General features: G+C 42.1%; 2 protein-coding genes and 1 non-coding gene across 3 annotated transcripts; 1 reads left to right on the top strand and 2 right to left on the bottom strand.

Moving 5' to 3' along the window:
* Positions 1 to 1,199: 1,199 nt before the first annotated feature.
* LOC118427978 (sucrase-isomaltase, intestinal-like) lies at positions 1,200 to 22,348 on the bottom strand. Its single transcript, XM_035837943.1, has 19 exons — positions 22,316 to 22,348; positions 21,958 to 22,167; positions 21,424 to 21,520; positions 20,826 to 20,953; positions 11,433 to 11,558; positions 10,253 to 10,384; positions 9,291 to 9,410; positions 8,555 to 8,668; positions 7,918 to 8,002; positions 7,380 to 7,497; positions 6,911 to 7,047; positions 6,108 to 6,142; positions 4,694 to 4,810; positions 3,877 to 4,025; positions 3,136 to 3,220; positions 2,662 to 2,718; positions 2,115 to 2,245; positions 1,516 to 1,610; positions 1,200 to 1,243 (listed from the first exon to the last, which is right to left on the bottom strand). The coding sequence occupies exons 1-19, from the start codon at positions 22,346 to 22,348 to the stop codon at positions 1,200 to 1,202; spliced, it is 2,013 nt and encodes a 670-aa protein (XP_035693836.1).
* Positions 22,349 to 22,625: 277 nt separating this feature from the next.
* On the bottom strand, positions 22,626 to 26,311 carry LOC118427977 (lysosomal alpha-glucosidase-like). Its single transcript, XM_035837942.1, has 2 exons — positions 25,689 to 26,311; positions 22,626 to 22,784 (listed from the first exon to the last, which is right to left on the bottom strand). Exons 1-2 carry the CDS (start codon positions 26,175 to 26,177, stop codon positions 22,626 to 22,628), a joined length of 648 nt encoding a protein of 215 aa, XP_035693835.1. The 5' UTR covers positions 26,178 to 26,311.
* Positions 26,312 to 27,537: 1,226 nt separating this feature from the next.
* Positions 27,538 to 27,610, top strand: Trnav-cac. Its single transcript has one exon. It is a non-coding gene; the product is annotated as a tRNA-Val (tRNA).
* The last annotated feature ends 86 nt before the right edge of the window (positions 27,611 to 27,696 follow it).

The following is a 27,696-nucleotide window of genomic DNA, read 5'->3' as shown; positions in this document are numbered from 1 at the left end:
TGCGCACATGGGTTCAATAACTTTTTTGGCATACAGTACAAAAAAATGCTTAATTTTGGGATTTTTTGGCCATTGTTTGACCAAAACCATACGCTTTTGGCTGCTGTTCCCTGGTCTTATAACCAAATGACCTAAGTTTTGGTCAATAGGTGCACTAGATATTCATTCAAATGACCCATGTATGATTTCTGGCATAAACCACTTCAAAATGATATATTTGGGGATTTTTTAGGTAATTTTCCACTGGCCAGAGGGTCAACGACCTCAAGGTCGTTGACCTCTCCCACCTGAAGACAGCACGTGTCTATATATACTAGTGTCTATATATACTTGTAACTTGATTAAAGAGGGAACAAATCACGTAGCCTGAGTCGACATCCCGAAGGGTATTGGCAGCCAATCAGTGAGCCTGGTGTTATCTGGAAGAGTCCATTCTGGCACGGAGGGGGAACATGTTCTTTTTGAATTCATCTTTGGACTGTTGATTACATAAAGTCTCTCAGTGGGAGTATTTTTGAACTAGTCTATTTTGCAATTTTACATTGGGTGTACGGGAAGATTCCATTCTTGCACGGAGGGGGCATTTAAAAAAATTGTTTATGGACTTTGGTGATTTGATATGTCAAAGTGTTTCAGGGTGATTATTTTTTGACTGGTGTATTTTGTAATTTTACGTAGGTTGTGCTGGAAGAGTCCATTCTTACATGGAGGGGGATTTTTAAAATCCATTTTTGGGACTTTGGTGATTACTCCAAGTCCAATTTTAGCGGATGTATTTTTGGATAGGGGCATCGCAAGAAGAGTCCATTCTTGCATGGGGATGTTTTCAAATTTAGTTTTAAAGGGGTGATGATTCAATATTCCATTTTTAGCGTAAGTCTTTTTGGACTTGTCTATTTTACCTTTTCATGCCTTTTTTGCCTAGTTCAACTTTGCACTGGGTTGTTAATTAAATCAAAATGCCATGTTTTCAGTGGGAGTATTTCGAGACTGGTCTATTGCGCAAATTCACATGGGATGCACTGGCAGAATCCATTCTTGCATTGGGAATTTTGTAGAATTCATTTTTGGGTGTCATTAAGTGTCATTAGTAGAATTGACGTTTAAACAAAAGTGTTCCATTTTTGCAAATGGGTGATTTTGGAATAGTCTATTGTTGCATGGGGGAGGGAGATGGCTGAAATATGCTGTATTTGCTCTCAAGCAAATGTCGGCTTTTCTAGTTTGGATGTCTCATCATAACCTTCATTGACACACGTATTCTATATTAAGATCATTTATCTTTCGTCAGGAATAAAGCGATTTAAAGAAAAGTGATTTCGATCCAGTTTTATTTCTGACTTCAGAGCTAGAACTGTTCGTGACAGGGAAGAAAGACGCTATGTACAGTATTCCCAGATTCATAATGATTATACCGCGTACTGGGGAAATATTTTGACAAGGACAATGAGCAATTGACAACGGACTGGACTATGTACGCTAATGTCATCATCTGTAATAACATTGAAATGTTACCATAAGCTTCTCCGTCATCCCAGAACAGATCCCCGCTGGCTTTGGCAGAGTCAGAGTCGCTCAGCGCCACCACAAGGCCCATGGGGTTTAGGCGGCTAGAAGCAAAATTAGATATAATTTTGATGATAATATTCCTTTTATAATTTATAATGATAATGATGACAATTACCCGAGTGCCTTGGTAATCAAATATGATTCTAATTGTAACATTGTTTGTTTGTTTTTGTGAAAAAAAAATAGATATGATTCTAATGATAACATTCTATAAAGACAAGTAACCGTTGCGACTAGAAATCTTTGGAATTCACAACTTTAAAGTAAGTAAAGACATTTGAGGATATCAGTAGAAAATACATAAAAGATGTAGTTTAAACAAAGAGCCAGTGGAAGCCTAGACAGGGTAAGGATTCTCTTACTTGTTTGTCCATTTTAAAGGTTTTTATTTTAACATTTTTTTAAGATTACATTTTTTATTTGTTACTTTTAATGACTTACAGATAATCACATTTACTATAGAATGATATTTCCAAAATTTCGTAAGGCATAGAATTAAGCGTACGAGCTAAACATTAGAAAATCAGACATCAGTCAGTCGTTACCTGTACACAGTAGTATTAGCAGGCTGCTGAGTCGGCAGAATTGTCCCACCTCTGACGTGGACGTTGATTTTGTTAAGTGGAGCATCCAGGGTCACCGTCTGACCCCCGTACGGACCTTCGACCTCAGCTCCCTGCGATTTCATCACACAGTCAACAAAATGGCTAATAACAAATAGAAAAACACAGAATAAAATAGACTATAGCACAACATAGAATGGACTATAGTCATCATCATCATCATCATCGGTCGGCTGCAACTATAGTATAACATAGAAATTACCTTTAGTTTGGTTTTAGTTTGACATGTGCACATATGGTTCTAACCTCAAGATCTTCAAATGCAGATGAATGGATATGTACATAATTACAATGAAATTAGCCTTGTATTATAAAAAACAGATTTGCATCAAATTTTACGATATTAGTCAACTTCTATTGCTTAGAATACAATAAAAAGATAGAGAGTATTATTAAAGCATGTAAAGTGGGTCACGATGATAGGACAGATACTACAAATAAGTAGACCTTATAGAAACCAGTCACCTACCGTGAAGTAATCGTACCAGGTATCGTTTGGGAAGTACGCATTCACAGTCGTGTCTCCCTGTAGGACAGATAGGATAGTCATTCTGGTACTAAGTCGTGGAGGAGAGTATTGAGGTACATGTAGAGTGTTTCTGAAAACCAGAATTAAAGTCCATCTCGTCGAGGATGTTCTGTAGTCCCAGAACTCCGTAGTCTGCAGTTCCTGCGGGCCCTGCGTTTTGGAATGAACTATTTGCCGAACAGAGACAACGGACAGCACAGGCAGCTTTTAAAAACGGACTGATACAACAGTAGTACTGTCTAGTACTGTAAGCAGGACTTACATTGTGACAAGTTATGTGTGTAGTTTTGCCAATTACTGTATGTTATCTGTATCTGTATGTGTCCATGGACTCCTAAAATGCAAACTGCAGCCTGAGTGATGTTACCCTGGTAATTATTAAAAATGAATGATGTTGAGTTTATTTCGTCTCACCTGTGTGAGTACGGGAGAGATGAGGAGACCCCGCCCCCACAGGAACTGTCTGTCAACATCCCACGTCTTCCGGTCAGAGGGGAACCTGGGATTGACGCACAATTTAGTAGTATAAAACGAGAAGAAAGTTTCGTTTTTTTAGGAGGCTTATCATAATCCATCATCGTCTTTCGTTAAACTCAAACCTGGAAGTGACGCATGCTTTAGTAGTATAAAGCGTGCAGGAAGTTTCATATTTATCGTAATCCATCGATCGTTTTCTGTCGTCAAATTCCAAGCATAATGCGTCGAAGTTTATACATATGCATCCAGGTAATAAGATACACCAAATAGCAGTTACTCAAGCAACTGTGTCACTGACGAAAGATGGTGGATACTACCTGAAACGTCTGACCGCTTCCAAAATCATATTCAATGTGCTTGAGCAACTACCATTTGGGGTATAATGCAATGCGACGGTATTTACAGCAAAGCACGCCGTGTGACTCTTAGCCTTTTCGATACGTGTGATGGGTTCTTTTGCGTAAGGACGTTTGACTCCTGAGGTCGAAGCCTGACGCTGCCCCATACATGGGATCGCTAGCATGATTTCACCATCAGAAATGAAGAATCTGACAATTACAGATCTCATTTGTTTGGATCAAGTTCTTTCTCAATCACCATTGTGACATCAATCTGAACTTTTGATGATCTTTACACACGGAAAAATAAAGATGGAAGAATGATGAAAATTCGCCTCACTCGTGTAGGAGTGGCCTAGCAACCGTTGTCCCGGCAACGTGGGCGTGGTAGAACAGCGTGTACAGGTAGGGCAGCAGGGTGTAGCGCGTCATCATGACGTCACGGGACGAGTCGATCATAGCCTTGCCGAACGAACCCGGGTCTTGTGGCTGTGGTTGGTACATTCGGTATTTTAGCGTTTTTATGAGCAATATAGTCACATAGTTTCCAGTCGGGATTTCTATTCAGCCTGTTTTCTATGCAATTAAACTGCTCGTCCTATCTACTTTAGAAAATTAAAGTTTAAGAAAAGTAAAGTTTGACATTGAAAATATATATGTCCTCATGCATTTCAGTTTCATCTTGTTTGACCGTATTGTATCACTAAAGGTTTAGCCAAAGTCTGAAAAATATTTTAGAATAGACAATCCTAACCTGTAGACCGACCCTGTTTTTTTTGTTGTCAATGACTAAAAAAGGAAAACAACATTTGTTCTAGGTCTGAGTGATCATTGCACGCAGCAGGCAGATATAGCAGTAACGATAGTAACGATAGTTCTCCTTTAGCCGTTGGGTAACCTATATCCGTTCCTTTTTAAACACAGGGTATTTAGGCACATCAAGTCGAAGAGTGGAAGTTTTAAACTGCAATATCCTGAAAATGTTGCAACGTCCGTCAACGTGATATCCACATATTCCCTGTTTTTAAAAGCAACGGATATAGGTTACCCAACGGATAAATGTGAGCTAGCGTTACGTGTACTTCCTTGTCTTCACATTGACAACTATGAAACCACTACGCACATCTAAAAGCTGTAAAGTATTCTGCAGTTCTCACGTTTCCGTTCATGGTGTTGTGGTTCCGAGAGAACGGGTAGAAGGCTCCGAGCTGCATCCACCTCTGACACAGCTCTTCCGTCGTGTTTCCTGCGAACCCGCAAATGTCTGCTCCGATCTGGCAGAGGGTGTACGTGTAACATGTTTTTTTTTTACATTTACCGACAATGTCTGTGTGTGTGTGTGTGTGTGTGTGCGTGTGTGTGTGTGTCCAGTATGCTCATATAGCTGCTAAGTTCACAGGAGTTTTCTGGCCAACAGTCTCAAGCAAATAATATTCACCACTATTAGCTTAACCCTCAAACCACCGTATGGGGTCAAAACTGACCCCAGGCGTATATCAATGTGTGCCATTATGTCATTTCTAGTCGAAAACAAATTTTCTTCCAGGAGTTTGTTTGTCTATATGTCCTATAACTTCTTCTACGTTTTTTTCCGAAATTGGTTCATCGTTGATTAAGTTATCCTCGAAAGTTTATGCATGGTCCAGTGGGGTCAAAACTGACCCCAGCATTTTTTTAAACAAACTTTTGCGACCCACTCCTAAACTACTTATGGTAGGATCACGAAATTTTCAGAGAATGATGTACTTGAAGCCAAAATTATTGTAGCAACTTTTGTGGCATTATCATGTTATATGACGGCATTATGACGTCATCTAGGTAATATCAGCCGCCATCTTGGATTTTGACTGATGACGTCATCAAATTAGCATAAATTATGAATATTGAGTCCTGAAATTTACGTTGAATTTTATTAGATGTGATAAACAACTGTTATTTGCCAAGAAAACCTTAAAACTTAAATGTTAAATACAAAATTAGAAAATTCCGTAATAAATTTGTCTGTCAGAATTCCGTTGCCATGGCAACATGAAAAATGATGAACATACTTTGTTCACTGAAAATGTTTGCTATTAATACTACCAAGTTTGGTGGCCCTAGCATAAGCCATTCAGGCACTATATGGCATTGAAGCTGGTACAGGCATCAAAAACCTCCTTCCCGGTCTGAATAGCATTGGTGCAAAATGTGGTCCTCATGATCTTTTGCATAAATTATGATAATGAGCTAGAATTATTCTCACCTAATCATGTCAGATTGTCTCACATAGATTGATGAAACTATACATATATACAAATCACAAAAAAGATTCACACAAAAAAAATGTATTTGTACAAACCGTTTTGGGGTCAGTTTTGACCCCATACGGTAATCTACGTCACAAAAAAGCTACGGTGGTTTGAGGGTTAAACTGGAGAGGAATTCCTTGTTGCTTATCTCATAATTATCACTGGTATCACAACACCGCCACTATCAACAACAGCGTAAACAGCATGAAAGATACAGTTGAAATTGTCTGAGTAAAATTCATGTCTGGTATAACTTCTATAAGGTAAATGTGAGGCCACTTACATGGGGAATGCCGAACAGCCCAAATTCAAGGATCCCTGAAACAGGAAACAAACAAGGTTTAATAGGATTTTTAATGTGACTGTGTGACAGTCCAAAAAAACAAAATATCGACTCTGTCGACCATTTGTGTAACTATCTAGGATAGGCATGATACGAGAGTTTTCCTATTGCCAGAAAAATTGTTTCACTATTTCCATAAATTCAACCCCTACGCCTGGCCCCACCATTCTGTTCTTAGTAATGTATTGGCAAAGAGTTTCGCTCTACAACAACTTTAGGGTGATAGGTTTCTTTAACAAATTCTATCGACAGCAGAATAAGGAACACAGCAATTCATCTATTCATCTGTAGAAAATAAAAAATTAAAAAAGAAATTAAAAATCAAAAATCAGAAAAAAATCTATTCGTCCACGCAGTCCACCTGAAAAAATTGACAATTGTGGCTTCGAATTCGGAGCCCGGCCGGGGCGACATCCCTGACGGGCACCGGCGCAATTGTGACCTAAGCATAACTCGTGCACGTGAATGTTTAGGCCCCCTTTCCACTAGACGGCGATCGGGCTGCGCTCTCACTGCGACCTAAATAGGATATGTGTAAAACTTCGCTTTAACACTGGGTATATCACACAAAACGCAAACGTGTGACTGAGAAGACAACAAAACACAGAAAGTGTAAAAAGATTCGTTTCTTTTCTATACAATTCGTTGATCGATACGTCAAATTTTAGGTCGCAGAGAGAGCGCGGCGAGAGCGCCGTCCCTAGTGGAAAGGGGGTATTCATACAGTTCTATATGCAACTCACCTGGGATAGACCACGCCATGTCCTCCCATGCCGCCTTGTTGTCGCCCAGCCAGTGGGAGGCGAACTGCCCCGTGCCCGAGAAACTGGACCGGGTCACCACCACTCCCCGCTTGGACGGCAGGATACTTCTCAGGGCGCTGGAAAGGAGACACAGATGAATTAATATAAAAACGTTACGAGTACTCCCGTGTACATGTGCATAAGCAAAATGTCTTTGGCAGACAGGTGGGATAAAGGATTTGTCTTCATGTTGCGAGCCAACACACACAAACTACGCAAAAAAATGCAAACACAAACACATACACACACACACACACACACACACACACACACACACACACACACACACAGACACACAGACACAAATAGGCAAGCACACACATACGCACAGACGCGCACCACACATACAACGAACATACCAACATTCGTATTCGTACATGTACATACCTGCGAGTAACTATGTACACACCTGCGAGTAGCTATGGCCATGCTGTGTCCATACAGACTGTGGACATCATAATGGCTTCCCCAGATCTGTTTGGCGTCCATACACAGAGTACCCTCGTACAACAGACCTCCCTTTATGGCTGTAAAATGTAAAGATGGATGCTTCTTCAGCTTACCTTACCGGATATCATTGGGTTATATAAAACAACCAAATAAACAACAAAATATTACCTGAAATGTATTTCTGTTGTGCGATATTGCTTCAGCTTGATTTACCTGATACCGCCGGGTTATTCAAATCAGACGCAAAGAAAAGATGCCAAAACTCGATTGAGACTGGGGCCGATATCGCTTGCCATTACTCGAGTCACGTATTCTCATGGTCACGTAATTGAATCCACTTCACTCCTGAAGAAGTCGACGTGAGAGCGACCGAAATTCAAGGCGAGCTTGCTACATTTGCTTGTGTTGAACGAAAGTATCGACTTCATCGCAAACAAAAGAAAGATAGGAACAGTTCTGAAAATGTGGTCTAAACGCGTATGGAAGAAAATACTTGCCCGGCAGATACGGCGGGTTATTCCACTTGTTGCCATCGCAGCCGGACAGGGAGCCATTCAGAAAGTTAGACGGCTCGTTCATGTCCTAGCGAAATGAAAAATAAGGTCTTAACAAATGATGGATGGAGTGATGTGAACTGGATGTAGCCACTTTACTTTAAATGCTTCTCTTTTAATACTTCTTCATAGCTTTGATCGCCTCCAGTAATCTTCCGACTACTTTATGTTTTTATGATGAAAATCTAAAAACTTAAACCATTTCACGCCAAAAATAGTTACTCAAGCAACTGGATATGGTTTTGAAACGGTCAGACGTTTCGGATAGAATCCACTATCCTTCGTCAGTGACACTGAAGAGATCTGGAAGAAACAAGTCTTTTATACTCTAACTATGAATGAAGACAATTTCAGATGTCCAATAGGAAAGGTTGTAAGACAATTCAGACTGAAGACAATTGGATTCCAAAGAAAACAAAGCTAAGCCAAAGTCAAGCTGAAGACAATTTGGATTTCAAAGGACCATTTCAACCTTCTGTAAGTGAGATGTCTTTCTGAGATGGTTTTCAACCTTGTGAAGTATCTCAGAGTTGTGGCCTCAATTTTGGACAATGATATCGATGAGGTAAGACCTACTCACAAGCCACAGCCCGTCAAAGGAGATGCTCCTGTGGAGGTCCTGACAGTTGTCTGCCCACCACTGCGCACAGTACGGGTTGGTGAAGTCAGGAAATACGGAGTCTGTAGGCCAGACCTTGGATGGGCGACAGGGCATTCAAGATACAATAGGAAACTAGAAAGGTAGTATTTTTTTCATAATTATTCGCATATATTTTTTTAGTATTAGGCAAAAAGTATAATTATATACATGCTTATATACAGCCTTCTGCTCATAACCATAAGCAAAAAACAACAGTAGTAAACAGCGTACATACATAAATAAATACATAAATAAATAATTAAATAAATAAAAGCATAAATAAATACAAAATGGATAACAGAAAGGTAAATTTAGACAAGTTGGTACTGAATCAATTAGGAGAATCTATCTGTGCAATGGATGTAAGTCTGGACAATGTCAAGGATATTACAATTTTGTAGGTGTGGAAGAGATGTTGATCCCGTTAATAGTAGAGAGCATAATATTTGCAAGCAAGTACATATTGTTTGCCTTCTCATGGTCTAGCCTAAGAAACTCTGCTCCGTTTGTTCTGACTCAAACAAATTCATATCTGAGGAAGACCAAGTGATTTAGTCTGAAATCACAGTGAGTGAAATTTTTGGAGTTGTAGAACAGTTTATTTTTTATGAAAAATATACAATTTCTGTCAATTTCGCCCCAGACATGATGTTGCATAGTTACGTCGAAAGTTTACCTGTCCAACGATCGGGGTTTTCCCGTCAGAGGCGTTGACAAACACACCGGCCGTTCTGCCGGTCTCGTACGGGAGGTAGGGCGACCCGTCCCGCCGATTCTTGTTACTGACCGCCGGGTCCTGCAGGTAGACTCAAATGTTAATGTCTATTTAGGCCATACCAATTTTATTTGTTGTTTCTCAGATTTCCCGACCCAATTTTTTCCGATTTGAAAAAAGAACTTGTCAAATTGATGGCCACACCTCGTGTTGACAAAATTTCACTGCATCTCCTTTCTCAAATTAACCATGGGCCTCAAATTCCAGTAGCTGTACGTGCCTATTTTGGACGGTATGTTTATCATTTTTCTTCAAACGTTGGACTCTGCTACAAGGGACCCCCTATATGTTGAAAGTTTAGGTTATTTCTGTTGTGTAACTTGAGCAAGCCCCTCGATCTCTCCTACCCCCGACTTTTTGCAAAAGTTTATTTTTAATTTTTTTCGACCGACCGACCTAATTTTTTCTGAAAAAAAAAAATCCGAGAAACAACAAATAAAATTGGTGTAGCCTTACCTTGTTTCATTTTGACAGAGGACTGCAAAGGAAGCGACAGCTGCACTTGAAATATGAGCCTCAAGCACGTTTCAAATGATTTGACGAAGTTGCATAAAACAAGTCAACAATGCAAAATGAACATTTCAAATTCGGTTAAGGAAACCAAAACAATATTGACAACTGAATACGCGTGAAAGTGTATAGTAGTGACAACTTTGCACTATGATCTTTGATTATTGTGACCCAAAACGCTTGAGTGGCTCCACGAGCCTTGTTTTGCGGTGAACTCTAAAAAAATGATCTTGTTGAAGTGGTTATAAAGTTCAAAACTTGAAACTTGGAGCTTCCGCTCCGATACCCTACGCTCCGATACGCTTCAAACCCGACATTCTAAGCATAAACATGAGAAAAAAGCTATGTCTCACCAGAATGATGATGTATTTCTGCCCGTTGTCGTGTAGATCTTGGATAATGTCAGGCAGGTCGCCATAACTGTTTCCGTCATACGTGAAGTCCTTCCGGTCCTCCATGTAGTCTATGTCGCTGTACTGAACATCCTGTGGACATCAAAGAAACATATGGGCCAACAAGAAAATGAAGAGTATACACTGTACAAGTGCTGGTCAAGCAACTACATGTAGATAAGTAATCTATGTATGTATGTATATACAATGTACATATCCTTGTATCTTTCGTTGAATAAGTTACATATATGATTGCTGTCCAGTGTTAATGTTATAGTTCGATACAGGGTTTATTTCTAGTGGTAATATTATGACATTTCCATACAGAACTGCTGTTCAATGTTCATTTTAATGCTATCACAGTTCCTTAAAAATATATTTCGTTGCTGATCTTCACGACACAATAAGTTACACAGACAACTAGATACGTTTTTCAAACTGTCAGACGTTTCAGACAGAAACCACTATCTTTCGTCAGTCACTCATGAAAGATGGCGGATGTTACCTCAAACCTCTTACTGTTTACAAAACGTTTCCAATTGCTTGAGTAACTTTTCTATTTTTTGTACCATCAACAGATCTTCAACGAAATAGACACGGATCAAAACAACCCAGGACATTGAGGCTTAGAGATTGCTAGCCACTAGACATACTTATGTTACATGACTTTGATTACAACTATTTTCTTAACGGTTATCACAGTCAATAATTTCCCGGTCGACGTTTCAGTCGACCATCGACCACTTTTCTCAGGGAAATACTGAATTTTTGTAACTGACACTTTTTTTTTTCTATTTGCTTTTGGACAGACGAGGACGATGTGGCACTGCACTCAAGTTTTGTAACTTATATTAACAATGCCACATACACGGTACAGACAGAAGGAAAGTCGTGTAAAGTGCCTTTCCCAAGGGCACAACGTCGGGGGCACGGTGGGAATCGAACTCAGGACCCATAGATTCCGAGCCGAACGCTCTACCAGTTACGCCACGCCCGACGCCACGACACTGCAGCTAGGTGTCGCTGCTGCAATATGAAGGATGCGGTCCCAAACGTATCCCACCATAACGGTTTACAACCCTCGTGAAACTATACACTCGTACGCGTTCAGGACTCTGGGATAGCAATGACGTATGCTTACGTATGGGATCCCTGTTGCGCGCGTGCGCTGAATGACGTCACGGAGGACACGTGAGTTGTTGTAGAACCACTTGCTGAGCTGGAACCCCAGACCCCAGTACGCAGGCATCACGGGACGGCCGATAACCTAATAAGGGGTGACAATAAAATCTAAACAAGATTTCTAACAGGATAACAAAATTCTTCTACACAGCAAAGTTTTTCCTATTATCATTCACACCGACGTTTTTATACGTTGCGAACATACATTCATACATACCATACAAGCAGCACGCAATACAAGGTGAACCTCTTTCACGCGTGGCTATAAGCTTGAGAGAAGTAATGGGCCGGTTCGTAGCCCGTGGTTCGTCTCTAGCTGTATACAGACGTATTCTATTCGTTTTATCGGGCTATTTTTTTAGTTTGGCTAGAAGACATGAAGAAAACAGCACAAAATACAAAGCCCGATGAAAAATGCCTAAAACAAGTCAAAAACAGTCGAACGGAGTGCGTGGGCAGATTGGTATCGCAGGCTACGTGACAAGTTTACATGAGTATCAGCCGAGCCTTTACGTGTTGAACCTTTGAACTTTGAACTGAAAGATGACGTAATGACACGGGTTGTGTGAAACTGTGCTTGCCAAAGCGGATAAAGTTAACACGGGGACCAGTTCCCGTGGAGAGGAATAATTTTAGAAACGTTCCTTTAGTACAGCACAATTCCGCCATGTTGCGGGTCTGTGAGAAACTCCGTGAGACGGACGCGGACGCGAAGGGTAGGAGGTACGGACTAGCTCGTGCGGAGACAGGCTACCTCCGTGCCCTGGTGGACGCCATGGCTGACATGGACAGGCTGGCGGAAGTGGAACTGCTCAAAAGTCTGGGCGACGTGAACTTGGAGAAGGGAAGACTCGGGAAGGATGTAGGGAAGTTGAACATGGCCTTGGCGCTTTACGTGGCTGCTGTGGTCCGGTGTGACCATCGGGATCAGGGAGAAAGTATAGAACACCGATACGAATACACGGAGAGGCTTTTACATGGGGTGTCGTCTACCGGGTCACAGAGTGAGGAACAGTCAACCGAAGAGAAGACTACACCTGCAAAGGTGGCAGAGAAGTTTCAATACGTGGACAGGAAACGGGCTACCGGTGGTAACACAGACTCTGTGCTGGTTGGATACGCACAGTTGATGGTAGAGGGAATAGTAAACGACAACAGCATGTTAGAAACGGAAGCGATCAAAAGTCTCGGTGACGTGTACCTGAAACGAGGAACAGAATCTCTTGACACATTAGACTTGACCAGAGCTTCTGCTTTATATAACAAGGCACTGACGCGGTGTCACAACGTTCAGGGAACAGTTGTCATTGTCCACCGATTACTGCACACCGCAAAAATCAGACAAGACGTCACCACAACTGAAACCAAGGTAAGCGATGTTTTTCTTTACTTTTAAACAGAAAGACAATGATCACAAGAGCACCATAATAAGTAAAAGATACTTTCCGCTAGAATAACAACGACTTTGTAAATTGATGCATTTGTATTACCGCTACATTATTGCCGATGGCTATGATTTGGTGGTTTCGCTGCTTGTAATCGTGAAAACGGAAATGGAAGTAATGGTTTCGGTGTTTCTGTGTTACTGTTTCTCTTCCCGAATAATTGGGCCAGCAATAACATAAGAAGCTATTAATAGAACTGCAACGATAGCTGAAGGCTTTTCTTGGTATTACAGCAGAACTTCCTGTTTTTAATCTTTGTTGGACATACTATGGTTTTCATATATTCAATATATGTAAGTTGCGTATAGAACACAATCCTTTACTTTTGACTATGTACATTTCTCAACGTTCATTTTATTGATAGAATGGCTGGCTGTTAGTCATATAAAGTTCAATCCGTTCAATCCGTTCTCACAGAGGTCAGCACGAAAGCAACGGCAACAAGACGTGACAGAACGGAAGGACCACTTCTCTTCCTTCTCGGCTGAACCTTCAAGTGACCGTATCAATGTCGGAATGCGCAGTCTCAAGATGTAAGTCTGTTTTTTTTTTTCTTTTTGCTCAAGGATGTTCCTGTTTCAGTAGTTTTAACCAGCTCCTCTATTTATCAATTGGAGGTGAATGTAAAAGTGGTTGTTTTCTTATCACTCTGCAGTGACCCGGAACCGAATGCTGGAAACGCCACACGAGTTGACGACGAAAAGTCAGTGTCCTCAATCTTTTTTTTGTACTGTGTGCTAAGTGGTATAAACAGATGACGTGCAGCTGGACGATTTGCAAAGTTTGGACAAAGCTGTGCAAATATACAGACGCATCCATGTCGTCGTGTGTAAGATATACGTTGATATTTTGTCACATATCATTTCATTTTGTTGTTATCATATTTGTGAAAAGTCCCATTCCTAAAAAGAGAAATTTGTATCTTTTGTTGGTTATAGATCCTATCACAGCTACCTCCAGACGGTACACCGTGACTTGGGAAATGGAGACCTGGACGCAGCAGAGCAGAACCTAGCAGCCGCCCTGAAGCTTGTTCACGGTCTGTCACACATTTTCCTACACCATATATATTTAGAGGTTTGCTGCATAAACTTGCCAGCTATGGTATCTGCGGCAAGATTCTAGCAACAATAAAATCCTTCCTGTTCTGCAGATCTCTGAAGGTCGTTACAAATGGTCAAGCATCAGAACGTCATAGCATCAATGCTGGAGTACCGCAAGGATCCATCCTCGGTCCAACACTATTTTTAATTTACATAAACGATCTGCCTGATCATATACTCAGATCATTTGTCGACATTTATGCTGATGACACTTCAGTATATGGCCACACATCCAGGAGATGTAATGACCGCTCCCTTGCAGCTAATCTCTCTGCTGACCTTGATCATACGGTTCGATGGGGCAAAACGTGGCTTGTGACCTTCAACCCTTCAAAAACAAACCTTCTTTCGTTTCATCATAAGAGATCCGATCCGAACCTGCCACCGGTCCAAATGAGTGGGACTCTACTTAAAGAAGCCCCATGCTTTGAGCGACTCTTGGGCCTAAATTTACACCTGATCTTAAATGGAATTGTTACATCCAATCCGTTGCCAAGGAAGCTGGGAAAATGGTGGGCTCTTTGTACCGAACCAGAAAATATCTTACCCCCTCTGCTATTCTTTATCTTTATAAGAGTCAGATAAGGCCCAAAATGGAATACTGCTGTCACATTTGGGCTGGAGCCTCCCAGAACTCCCTGACCTGCCTCAATAGAGTACAAAAACGGTTAAGGAACATTGTTGGCAGCGACTTATTCGCCACACTACAACCATTGGCCCAAAGGCGTGATGTAGCTAGCCTAGCACTTTTCTATCGGTACTTCCATGGTAAATGCTCGGCAGAACTTCACTCATTTGTGCCTTTAATACGAACCTTCACTGCAAGAACCCGTTTAGCCACTTCCACGGAAACAAATCATCCTTTTTCCTCCACAATCCACCTAACAGGAGGAAGTTCCACGTTCAGAGCTTTTTTCCTAGAACAACATCGCTATGGAATAAGCTTCCACGGACTTGCTTCCCCACGGGGTACAGTCTGAAACTGTTTAAATTAAGGGTTAACAAACATCTCTCTTCACAATTCAGTAACGTAACCCAAAACGCTTGAGTGGCTCCACGAGCCTTGTTTTGCGGTGATCTCTAAGTAAATAAAAAAAAAATTATGGAAATAAAAAAGATTTTTCAAAGTTTAGACTTTTAAACGACAATTTCTTCTACATGTATTATGAAAGATGCTATTTTGTTATAACTTTCAGATCCATTAGAATATTCAACTTGATAATTAATGATTGAAATCCAAGACTGTGGTGTTATTTGTATGATCCCTTACACAAGTTGAATTACAAGGATCATCCTTAAATATACCAGTGGAACTAAGTTGAATATGACTGTTCAAGTCTTATCAGTTCTGATATTTGTGATCTCTCTACGAACAGATCCAAGTAATCCAGACAAGGCTAGAGAAGCCGACTGTCTGTGCAGGTTGGGTGACGTCTACGTCGAGCGAGGCAAGCGGACAGGAGATGGTAGGAAATTCACACAGGCAGCAGCTCTGTATAACGCCTCCATGGCACGGACAGATGGAGACAAACAAAGCATGGTAACAAGGCTGCAAGAAACAGAAAGGCAGTTTCTTAGGAACACCTGTAACATAAACTGTGAACCGTGTCCGTACAGCAGCGCGTTAGATCACATAAAGGAACTGGACAACATGCGCGCCCGGGTAAAATCTCAGCTAGACACAATTCACCAAGAACACAACCCGTATCAGTTTGACGAAGATGATCCCATCGTGAGAGAAATAGAGATCAAACGAGCTGAAGCAATCAAGAACTTGTTCAAGAGGATCACAGCTGACAGACAAGAGTTCATCCAAGTACTGACAGATGAATGTATTGCAAAACTCGGTCCTCTTCCGTGTAAGTATGCTTTCATCGGGTTGGGCTCACAGGCCACAGAACTGGTCACGCCGTACTCCGACCTGGAGTTCGCCATTCTGATTGAGGAAGGGAAGGATGATGAGGATACACGGAGGTACTTCCTCAACCTCACACACTACCTACATCTGAAAGTTATCAACCTTGGGGAAACCATCCTCCCAGCCATGGCCATCCCGACACTTAACGACTTCCTTTCGGAAGACCCAGAGAAAGATTGGTTCTTCGACTCCGTCACACCTCGCGGCTTCGCCTTCGACGGCTTCATGCCATGGGCTTCTAAGACACCTTTTGGAAGAGGCGAGACAAAAAGCAAACCTCCTATCAGTCTTATCCAGACTCCCACAAAACTTGCGAAATATCAAGATTTCCACATCGCCCTGGTAGAAGGCTATCACCTGTCAGACATCCTCAGACGGGTGGCCTACTTAACAGGAGATGAGTCTTTGGTAAATGATTATACGAACAGAGTCAACAAAAGCATAAAAAGTTCCCCCGTGCTGTCGCGGTTGTCAGCAACACTAAAACTGAAGAATGATCTACATGCTCGGAAAATAGTACATGCTGAGCCAAATGGAGAACTTCTGGATGTCAAGAAAGAAATATACCGTTTCCCCAGCGTGGCCGTTGATATGTTGAGTATTTGCTGCGGTATAACAATCCCCAGTGTGTGGGGAATGATAGAGGAATTGGGCAAGACACAGCAGATCAGTCAGGAAAACGCCTACCACTTGTCTGTACTGATCAGCATCTCAGCGGAGCTGCGGTTAAGAACGTACATCGCCAACGGAGGACAGAAGGACAGACTGTCTCCTCTCACTGAGATGGAAACCCAATTGGATAAACATGACGTAGACGACACGTTCGTTCAGACAGTTTTCTACATGCCGGACTCAAAAATGCTTTTCAGGTACTACTATACCGCCATCCCATTAAAAAAATGCATTATGCACACAGTTGAACAAATCAATTCAACCGCAGAGATATTCCCAACACCCATCTTTGATAAATCATTTCAAACAAGGGGCAAAATAACACTACAGCTGTTCCATTTAGATGCATCCGTGCGTTACTTCAAAGCAGCTCTGGAAGAGACGGGCACTAACGAGGAAAAACAGTTTGAAATACTCTATGGAATAGGCAATGTCTTGGAGAAGCGTGGTGACAGTGAAGCAGCGATAGGCTATTACAAACGGTCACTAAGGAATCGAAATGCTATTGATGAAGATAGCAAGTTACGCCTGGATCCCGAAAATGCCTCATTACTTGAGCGCATTGGAAACTGTTTTAATGACCTTGGTGATCAAATAAAAGCCATCAGTTATTACGAACAGGCACTGAAGATGAGGAAAGCTATCCATGGAACAAGAGCACATCTCTTCATTGCATCAATACAAAGCAACATTGGATCATGTTGGAGTAAACTTGGCGACCCGAGTAAAGCCGCCAGCTATCAAGAGCATTCATTGCAGATAATGAACGCTATCCATGGGAAGAACACGCCACATCCCCATATTGCTTTATTACTTAACAACATTGGGAAGTGTTGGCATGACCTTGGTGATGAGAGGAAAGCTTTAAGTCATTTCGAACAGTCCCTGAAGATGACGAAAGCTATTTACGGACCAAACACAGCACATCCTGACATTGCGGGATCACTGAACAACATTGGAAGCTGTTGGGGTACGGGTGAACTCGGCGATCTGAGGAAAGCTATCAGGTATTACGAACAGTCACTGAAGATGATGAAAATTATATATGGCGAAACAACGGCGCATCCTGAAATTGCTACAACACTTGGCAACATTGGAAACTTCTGGAATAAGCTGTGCAATCATAAAAAGGCTATAAGCTTTTACGAACACTCAATAAAGATGTTAAAAGCCATCTATGGCGAATCAACAGCACATCGCGACATTGCCGCATCACTTAATAATATTGGATCATGTTGGAGCAGCCTTGGTGATAAGAAAAAGGCTATAAGGTATTTCAAACAGTCACTGAAGATGGAGAAAGCTATGTATGGGGGAAATACAGCACATCCCGATATTTCTGTATTACTGAGAAACATTGCAAAATGTTGGGGTGAGCTTGGCGATCAAAGGAAATCTATCCGGTATCACGAACAGTCATTAAAGATGTTAAAAGCTATCTATGGGGAAACAACAGAACATCCCCAAATTTCCTCATCACTGAACCACCTTGGATTAGCTTGGAGTAAGCTCGGCGACCAGAAGAAAGCCATTAGTTATTACGAACAATCACTGAAGATGAAGAAAGCTATTTACGGGGAAACGTCAGCACATCTAGGCATTGCTGTATCACTTAATAACATGGGAACATGTTGGGATGATCTTGGCGAATACAAAAGAGCTATCAGTTTTTATGAACACTCAATGAAGATGTTGAAAGCCATCTATGGCGAATCGACAGCACATCAAGACATTGCCGCATCACTTAATAACATTGCAATATCTTGGAGCAACCTTGGTGATAAGAGGAAAGCTATCGGGTATTACGAACAGTCACAGAATATCTGGGAAACTATCTATGGAAATAACACAGCACATCCCGACATCAGTGTATCACTGAACAACATGGGATCATGTTGGAGCCACATTGGTAATCATAGGAAAGCTATCAGTAATTTCGAACGGTCATTGAAGATGATGAAAGCTTTCTATGGCGAAACAGCAGCACACCCCGACATTGCGATATCACTTAACAACATCGGAAACTGTTGGAGTAAACTTGGCGATCCCCAAAAAAGTATCAGTTTTTATGAACAGTCAATAAATATGTGTAAAACTGTCTATGGAGCAACAGCAGCACATCCCCACATTGCGTCAGCATTGAACAACATGGGAACATGTTGGGGCGACCTTGGTGATCAGAGGAAGGCCATGAGGTATCACGAACAGTCACTTAAGATGTGGAATGCTATATATGGCAAAACAACAGCACATCCCCATACTGCTATGTCATTAAACAACATTGGAACGTGTTGGAGTGAACTTGGTGATCAGAGGAAAGCTATCAGTTTTTACGAAAAGTCAGTGAAGATGAGGAAAACTGTATATGGTGAAAGAACAGCGCATCTCGATATTGCTATATCATTAAACGACATTGGAAAGTGTTGGTGTGACCTTCGAGATCAGGGGAAAGCTATTAGCTTTTACGAACAGTCACTGAAGATGATGAAAGTTATCTATGGCAAAACAACTGTCCATCCCGACATTGCTGCATCTTTAAACAACATAGGAACATGTTGGGGTGAACTTGGTGATAACGGAAAAGCCATCAGGTATTACGAACAGTCACTGAAGATGAGAAAAGCTGTCTATGGAGAACGAACAGAACATCCGGACATTGCTGCATCACTAAACAACATTGGAACATGTTGGAACAAGCTTGGCCATCATAGAAAAGCTATCAGTTATCAAGAACAAGCACTGAAGATGAGTAAAGCTGTCTATGGCGAAACAACTACACATCCCGACATTGCTGCATCACTGATCAACATTGGAAGCTGTTGGAGTGGGCTTGGTGATCAGAAGAAAGCTGTCGAGTATTACGAACAGTCACTGAAGATGTACAAAACTATCTATGGCGAAGCTAATCCCAAGATTGCTAAATTACTTAACAACATCGGCACCTGCTTAATTGAACTTGGCGATCATTGCAAAGCTATCTTGTATTGCGAACAGTCACTGAAGATGTGGAAAGCTATCTATGGTGAAACAACAGCACATCCCGTCATCGCCTTGTCACTTAACAACATTGGGAACTGTTGGAATGGACTTGGCGATCGCTTGAAAGCTATGTGGTATTATGAACAGTCATTGGAGATGAGGAAAGTCATCTATGGTGACAACACGGCACATCCATACATCGCATCAGCACTGCAAAACATCCAGTTATGTAAAAGTTCCCTCCGCAAATAGAGGAAATTCGTTACTAATCGTGAGTCAGCAATCAGTGAAACAACAGCAGATCCCAACATTACTTCTTCTTCAGTTTAAACAACATTGGAGTATGTTATTATGAACTCGCCGATCCAAGGAAAGTTATTGTGGACTTAATTACTTGCGACATGGCTTTACGGCCTTTAGCGTTCCAAAGAAACTATCCGAGCCCCGTCGAATATAGGACTGGGTAGATACGTGAACAGTTTGTAAGTCACTGGATAACAAGATTCAAAAATACAAGAACATTATTCAAGACTGACGTTGCGGTAACCGTCTGTGAGTAACAGAATCTTCTTATCGAATGACTAGGTAGACTTTTCAGCGTTGACTCTTGGGCGGTTTTTAACAACTTTGGCCGAGGGTCGATGACTGTTTGGAGGCCTCTGTAGATCCATTGCTTTGTACTGATATATATATATATGAATGAATGAATGAAGAACTTATTGTAAATATATACCATTTGTGTTGGCTACAGGTCGCAGCAAAAGAATAGTTGACAAATACATAATGTACATAGAATGTAAACCAACCCAAGAATTATATTCTAATAAGTGAAATCGACTTCTTCTCTCTTCTTTGTGACGGCAAATATGTAGGAACAGATATGTTTAACTTTTAGCATGAAAGGTTTGTCTAAATTCATTAAGAATATGACTTCGTATTATTTAGGTGTATGAAGCAGGGAAACGCATGTTCTATCAGTCTATAAAGTTCACCTGTCTCTTTGTTGTAGAAAAAATACCTTTCTACTAAAAAAATGAAATCCTCTATTCTGTATACATTATCGTATCGACATAAAAATGTATTCGTTGACTGTGCTAGTTTTCGTGAACAGATCATTCTGGCATTCACTTCATGTTTTGTATTACTAGGGGCTTCAATTATGAAAATAAGTATAAGCACATTGATACAGAACATGAAAATCTTTTTAAAGAAGAAAAGTAAATGTATAGTCCTACCTCTGTGTACTGCTGCACGACGTTTTCCGGGGAGGGTCCGAGGAACATGTAGAAGTCCAACACCCCGCCAATCACGCGGTACGTCACGATGGGGGCGGAGTCTGGGCCACCGGGTTGGAGGGTCACATCTGTGGGGCAGAGGTCATAAGGTTAAATGTCGTCACGATGGGGGCGGAGTCTGGAGCACCCGGCTGGAGGGTCACGTCTGTGGGGCAGAGGTCATAAGGTTAAAGGTCGTCACGATGGGGGCGGAGTCTGGGCCACCGGGCAGAGGTCATAAGGTTAAAGTTCGTGGCGAAGTCTGGAGCATTGGGCAGGGGGATCACATCTGCAAAACAAAGGTCATCAGAAAAGTTAGAGGTCGTTGTTGATGACATTATCAGATGCCATCTAAACTTACGCCACATAAGATAAGGGCGGCAATATTCGAAATGATTGTTTGGTACCGATTCTCCCTCTACACTACACACACACACATTGAATGGAATCAACCCTGATGCATTTCGCAACAACATTAAAGTAAGCAACATTGTGGTGGGATACAAACATGTGGAAAGCTGGGGGAATGGAACCTAAGACTACAAAAATAGCGACTCACCCATAGCGTTGCTGTTGAGCAAGAAGACGCCATTCGCGTTGCCGTCTTCTTCCACACACATGTAGAACGGGTGCTGCCCGTACAGATTATCCGAATTCTGCACAGAACATCGTGAAGTAAAAATCACACGTCAGTCGATCAAGCCACAATCATGAAAAGCCCGTACGAGCATGCGCTTTCTTCTAGCTAGAGCCCCCACCAGTCTTTTTTCTTGCTTCTGAAATGAAACTCCAGCATTAGGACACGACGAAAACAGGGGGTAGGAAGAAAACGCGAATCTGACTAGTTGTATTATACTCTATGGACTTGAACGTAAGACTTTAGTTACACCTTGACATTCCAGCTTTGTCTGAATTTTACAAAACGTTTTTAAAAAGACAAGGAAATGTGTAGGAAGCAGTGGGGTCGCATGGCGTAACGGTGGGGAGTTTGGTCCAGAACCAAAAAGACCTGGGTTCGAATACTTTGATACGACGCCCGTCAAAAAATCGAAAGAAAATGGTGTAGCCTTAAAAACGATTCTTTTCAACCCACCCCTGCTGCAGGCGACGAGTCCCTTGTGAAGAACGGCCAAGTTTTCCAGTTGAGGTCGTGCCTGTAGCGCCTGTGGACGTGCTCCCCCAGTCCGTACAGGTTAGGGCTGGCCAGCCGGGTGGACACGGACAGGAACTGGTCGGAAAACGTCAGCTTTCCCACAGAGGTGTCGAATCTGATGGACGGAAAAAAGCGAATCAGTAAATAAGGCTTTATAATACCAAAATTATGTCAAAAGTTTGATGAACAGGGAAACAAACGTTTAAAGTCAATGCAATCTCTACAGCTGAGTAAAGGTTTTTCTTAATTCAGATGTCGATAGCCTGACTAAAATCGCGCCCCTAGCGGCCGACCCTACGATTGCCGCCGACCTAGGCTGGGCGGTTACCATAGTAATTCCTATCCTGGCTTCCTATTGGTGACTCCAGAAACTGGAATGGTCCGCGCGGCTTAGAACTGTTCTGCCACAAGCTCTCGGGGGGAGGGGGTCATTAAGCCCAGCCAGCGAGAGCTTGTGTAAACACAGGCTAAGATGTAGACATTAGATTGGCTTTTTAAAGCGCGATTTTATTTTATTATCGGAATATAGTACATAATGTAAAAGCATACTTTAAAAGACAACAAAACATTATACAATACGTAAAATAAAATTATACTGACTGCCAGACTTACATAGTGGCCCCTGTGCTTCTCCTCGTGACCTTGATACTAAAGGGGTTGCTGGTGAAGGTCAAGTTGTACAGTGGGTGCTCTGCCAAGGTCGTCGCTTGGGGGCGCTTCAGTGCGGCCTCGGGCACCTCGTACCGAGGGCGCGTCGGGTCAGACACCTGTGATGAGGGGGGGGGGGGGCATATTAGTTGTCTCTACTACGGCTACTACATGTCAACAATACAAATGGAGTCATAAATTTACCTACCTACTTATTCCCTTGGCCTACTGGTCGTTGGGGGGACAAGGTTAAAGATGGAGAATAGATTTACGTTAATCAAATTCAACCTACGTAGTTACAGGCCTCTGCCTACACTGGCTAATAGGGAGGATAATTTGCCAGGGGGGTTGAATTAACCGTAGTAGCGTGGACTGACTTTCCTGGACTGTTACTTGCTGAAGTTTTGCAGAATTCTACAATCCTCCTTAGGGAGACCTACACTTCACTTTGTTTGTTTTCCTAGATTAATAAATTCAGGTCATTTGACCTGGTGAAGGCTACGTAGTCACAAGTATTTGAATCGATGAACATGATTGTTTAGTTTACGTGTTGTTTACACTACTGAATCTATATTTATTATTCTTTGATACATTTACCTATATTTGTAAACAAGCAGGGCTATCTTCTATTAGTTGTAAGATGTATATTTGAAGCATTCCGGGAATGCTTCGAATTTTTTTGAACAAGCGGAAAGGTCACACAGCTTCGTATCGTAAACAATCCACGATAAAATGACGTGCCTTTTGTGGCAGATGTTCCATGTAAGACATCACGAAATCGCCGCAAAATACAGCTAACCGCGCGGGTTGGTTACAACACCGACGCCGACGCCGTGTAAGACATTTTGCCGTGACCGTGTCGAGATCGTGTATGACATCACGAAGTCGACGCAAAATGCATCTAAGCCCGCGGGCCCGTTGTAACACCATCGCGGAAGCCATGCCAGGTATTTCGCCGCAACCTTGTCGGGATCGTGTGTGGCATCTAGCCCTGTTGTAGGAATCCTACATAATCCTACAACTGGTGATGTAGGTATTTGTAGGCTGATTGGACATGAAGAACAAACCATCCAAAATTCAACTGTAGGAAGTGTAGGATTGTAGGAATCCTACATAATCCTACAACTGGTGATGCAGGTATTTGTAGGCTGAGCGGACATGAAGAACAAACCATCCAAAATTCAACTGTAGGAAGTGTAGGATTGTAGGAATCCTACATAATCCTACAATTGGTGATGTAGACATTTGTAGGCTGAGAGGACATCGGGATCGGACCATCCAAAATTCAACTATAGGAAGTGTAGGATTGTAGGAATCCTACATAATCCTACAATTGGTGATGTAGGTATTTGTAGGCTGAGCGGACTTGAAGAACAAACCATCTGAAATTCAGCTGTAGGAAGTGTAGGATTGTAGGAATCCTACATAATCCTACAATTGGTGATGTAGGTATTTGTAGGCTGAGCGGACATGAAGAACCATCCGAAATTCAGCTGTAGGAAGTGTAGGATTGTAGGAATCCTACATATTCCTACAACTGGTGATGTAGGTATTTGTAGGCTGAGCGGACATGAAGAACAAACCATCAGAAATTCAGCTGTAGGAAGTGTAGGATTGTAGGAATCCTACACATTCCTACAATTGGTGATGTAGACATTTGTAGGCTAAGAGGACACAGGGAGCGGACCATCCAAAATTCAACTGTAGGAAGTGTAGGATTGTAGGAATCCTACATATTCCTACAACTAGTGATGTAGGTATTTGTAGGCTGGGCGGACATGAAGAACAATCAATTCGAAATTCAGCTGTAGGAAGTGTAGGGTTGTAGGAATCCTACATACTCCTACAATTGGTGATGTAGACAATTGTAGGCTGAGAGGGACATAGGGAGCGGGCCATCCAAAATTCCGTTGTAGGACGTGCAGGGTTTGCGGGAATCCTACATATTCCTACAACTGGTGATGTAGGTATTTGTAGGCTGAGCGGACACGAAGAACAAACCATCTGAAATTCAGCTGTAGGAAGTGTAGGACTGTAGGAATCCTACATAATCCTACAATTGGTGATGTAGGTATTTGTAGGCTGAGCGGACATGAAGAACAAACCATCAGAAATTCAGCTGTAGGAAGTGTAGGACTAGGAATTCTACATAATCCTACAATTGGTGATGTAGGTATTTGTAGGCTGGGCGGACATGAAGAACAAACCATCTGAAATTCAGCTGTAGGAAGTGTAGGACTGTAGGAATCCTACATAATCCTACAATTGGTGATGTAGGTATTTGTAGGCTGAGCGGACATGAAGAACAAACCATCAGAAATTCAGCTGTAGGAAGTGTAGGACTAGGAATCCTACATAATCCTACAATTGGTGATGTAGGTATTTGTAGGCTGGGCGGACATGAAGAACAAACCATCTGAAATTCAGCTGTAGGAAGTGTAGGACTGTAGGAATCCTACATAATCCTACAATTGGTGATTTTTGGATGGTCCGCTCCCTGTGTCACTCTCAGACTACAAACATCTACAGCAACAATTGTAGAATTTTTTACGCAGGGCTAGATGCCACACACGATCCCTACACGGTTGCGGCGAAATGCCTGGCATGTCTTCCGCGAAGGTGTTACAACGGGCCCGCGGGCTTAGATGCATTTTGCGTCGATTTCGTGATGTCATACACGATCCTGACACGATCACGGCAAAATGCCTTACACGGCGTCGGCGTCGGTGTTGTAACCAACCCGCGCGGTCAGCTGTATTTTGCGGCGATTTCGTGATGTCTTACATGGAACATCTGCCCATTTTGTTTACTTTCAATCTCATTTGGAAAAAAATTGACAAAATCTGTGTCCAACAGGAATTTTATTATATTTTTTCCGACTTAGAACTATGTTCAATTTATGACTGCAAATTCTAATTTTTGTGAAATCTCTACAAAGTTAAAAATAAGTTTGTTTGTTTTTTAAATTTAAAATGGAGAGTTTTGTCGGAATAAGTGCATGAACTTGTGAAGATAAACAATACCTTGACATGAAGCCGATAGTCCTCCTGAACTTCCACCACCACCTCGATGTTTCCCAGGTCGCCACCGTACATAGTCTGGGTGTTCAGGCGGCGGAGGGTGGCCCTGTACCCGATGGGTGTACTCTGCAGGCCCCCTACCAGCTCGTACCCGTGGTTAACGGGGTAGAAGCAGCTAGGCGGGCCTTGGGTGGTGGGTTGGGCCCAGCAGCATCCCCGAGACTCGCACCGGGCCTTGCTCGCCCCTCCCTCGGGGTAGCAGTCGACTCTCTCCCGCTCGTCACCGCTCGGGCACTCCGGTGTCACGTACCCGCTCGTCCCGTGGCTTCTGTTGCTGGCTACGATCGCTACGGGGATTATAATGGCGAGAAAAACAACCACGATGCAGAAGAATATCAAACATGGTCGCCGATTCTTCCTCCTTGGCCTGTACTCGGTCTGCATGAGAGTTGCTTCCGCCAATTCATCGTAATCGTCTTGTTTTTGGTACATCGTGACAGAAAATATGGAGTAGTGAATCTCAGGTTTTCAAGGTTTGTAAAAAGTTTAAACCTCAAAATATATACGTGTGAGAGAGCGCTAGTACAACGTGAACTTTGCTCGCTCAGTTATCAAGGTCACGGAAAGGTAAGGGTCATCCAAAGTTGAACATAAACAAATGGCCGCACCGTGCAAGAGCGACTCCTATCAAGGTAATCTATAAATTCAGCTTAACGTTTTATCTTCAACTTCTTCTAATCTTCGCCTATTCTAACACTACAGTATCCACGTTGGTCCTCACAATTATGAATGATAATACTTTGTTTTCTTTTCAATATTGATTAATACAATTTCCAGATACCATATTTGTTTTCACTATGATGATGGCATGCATATACACTATGATCATATGTATACACACAATGAAATTGCCCTTAATGACAATCTAAATCAATGAGGCGTATTTCATCTACGCAAACCCACTTGCAGTAAGCTTACTTGATCTTACTTATGAGTCGTTTGTTTGCCATTTCTAACCTGCCCCCCTCCCTCCCTATCTCAGTCTGTGTTTGTTTTTGCTTTGTTTGTTTGTACTGCACAAACCTAGCACTATCTTAACGTGTATCACACCTGCATGGAACTTTGTTTAGTATAAGCTGCGTATGAATGACAGGTGCTAGACTGCTAAGTTTGATCACTTGCGTTCGGGCGTAACCGTGCTTGTATTCATAAGTGTGGTGGGTTCTTTAACGTACCCGGTGTGCACGTGTGGCTGGCTACTCTCCAAGCAGAAGTTGCCGATGCGAAGATTGTGACCTTCATCTCATCATCTCCAGCACTGCTTAGCCCACGTACAAGGTGGATTACAAGATCTCCATTGACGTTCTATATAGATGTAACTATTACAAAAGCATTTATTACACAAGGAAATAAAAGTGGTTTATCTTTACATTGCCCGCCGCCCTGTTCTTGCTGTGTCTAAAGGAAATACTCACACCAAATATACTCATTTTAAGCATTTAAGCAAAAGAACTGCCGCAATTAAGTTCAATCAAATGTGGATATCGGATGGCCTGTGTTTTGCACCTGTCCACATACTCATTATCATTAAATGGTATTGACAATTGTCGATGTATGTCGTTCACAGAATTGAAACCAACAACGCGAAAGAAAGCACAGACACCACACACTCACTTAATCCAGAAAAAAACATTATTTGCTAATAGTCTATAAATAGCCCAGCAGGCCCCAGCTGTCAGAAAACGGCGCAAGTCGTAAGGAGGTCACAACCTTTGTATCCAACCTCTGCTTGGAGAGTGACTCGCGGGACGCGTTCGATGTGACTGTTCGAGTTTCGGTGTGACGTCATGTAGTCACCGTAGTGTAGTGGTTATCACGTGCGCCTCACACGCGCAAGGTCCCCGGTTCGATCCCGGGCGGTGACAAGTTCTTTTTTAAATCCTTTTTTTTTTTTTTGCCTAGAAGGTTGTAGATTTCTTTTTTTTTTTTTTTTTAGTAATTAGGCAAGTTG

Source organism: Branchiostoma floridae, chromosome 12 (assembly GCF_000003815.2).
Source record: "Branchiostoma floridae strain S238N-H82 chromosome 12, Bfl_VNyyK, whole genome shotgun sequence".
NCBI classification, from domain to species: domain Eukaryota; kingdom Metazoa; phylum Chordata; class Leptocardii; order Amphioxiformes; family Branchiostomatidae; genus Branchiostoma; species Branchiostoma floridae.
The sequence above is the reverse complement of the archived record's forward strand: the minus strand, read 5'-3'. Positions and strand labels throughout refer to the sequence as shown.

What these genes read in the sequence shown, in the direction of transcription:
- LOC118427978 (XM_035837943.1), bottom strand. Translation starts at nt 22,348, where the DNA reads ATGGTAACCGCCCAGCCTAGGTCGGCGGCAATC. An exon ending in AAACCCCGATCGTTGGACAG is followed by an intron (nt 8,669 to 9,290) that starts GTAAACTTTCGA and finishes CGCCCATCCAAG; the next exon opens with GTCTGGCCTACAGACTCCGT. An exon ending in CCTGGTACGATTACTTCACG is followed by an intron (nt 2,246 to 2,661) that starts GTAGGTGACTGG and finishes ATGAAATCGCAG; the next exon opens with GGAGCTGAGGTCGAAGGTCC.
- LOC118427977 (XM_035837942.1), bottom strand. Translation starts at nt 26,177, where the DNA reads ATGTACCAAAAACAAGACGATTACGATGAATTGGCGGAAGCAACTCTC. An exon ending in ACTATCGGCTTCATGTCAAG is followed by an intron (nt 22,785 to 25,688) that starts GTATTGTTTATC and finishes CCCTCATCACAG; the next exon opens with GTGTCTGACCCGACGCGCCC.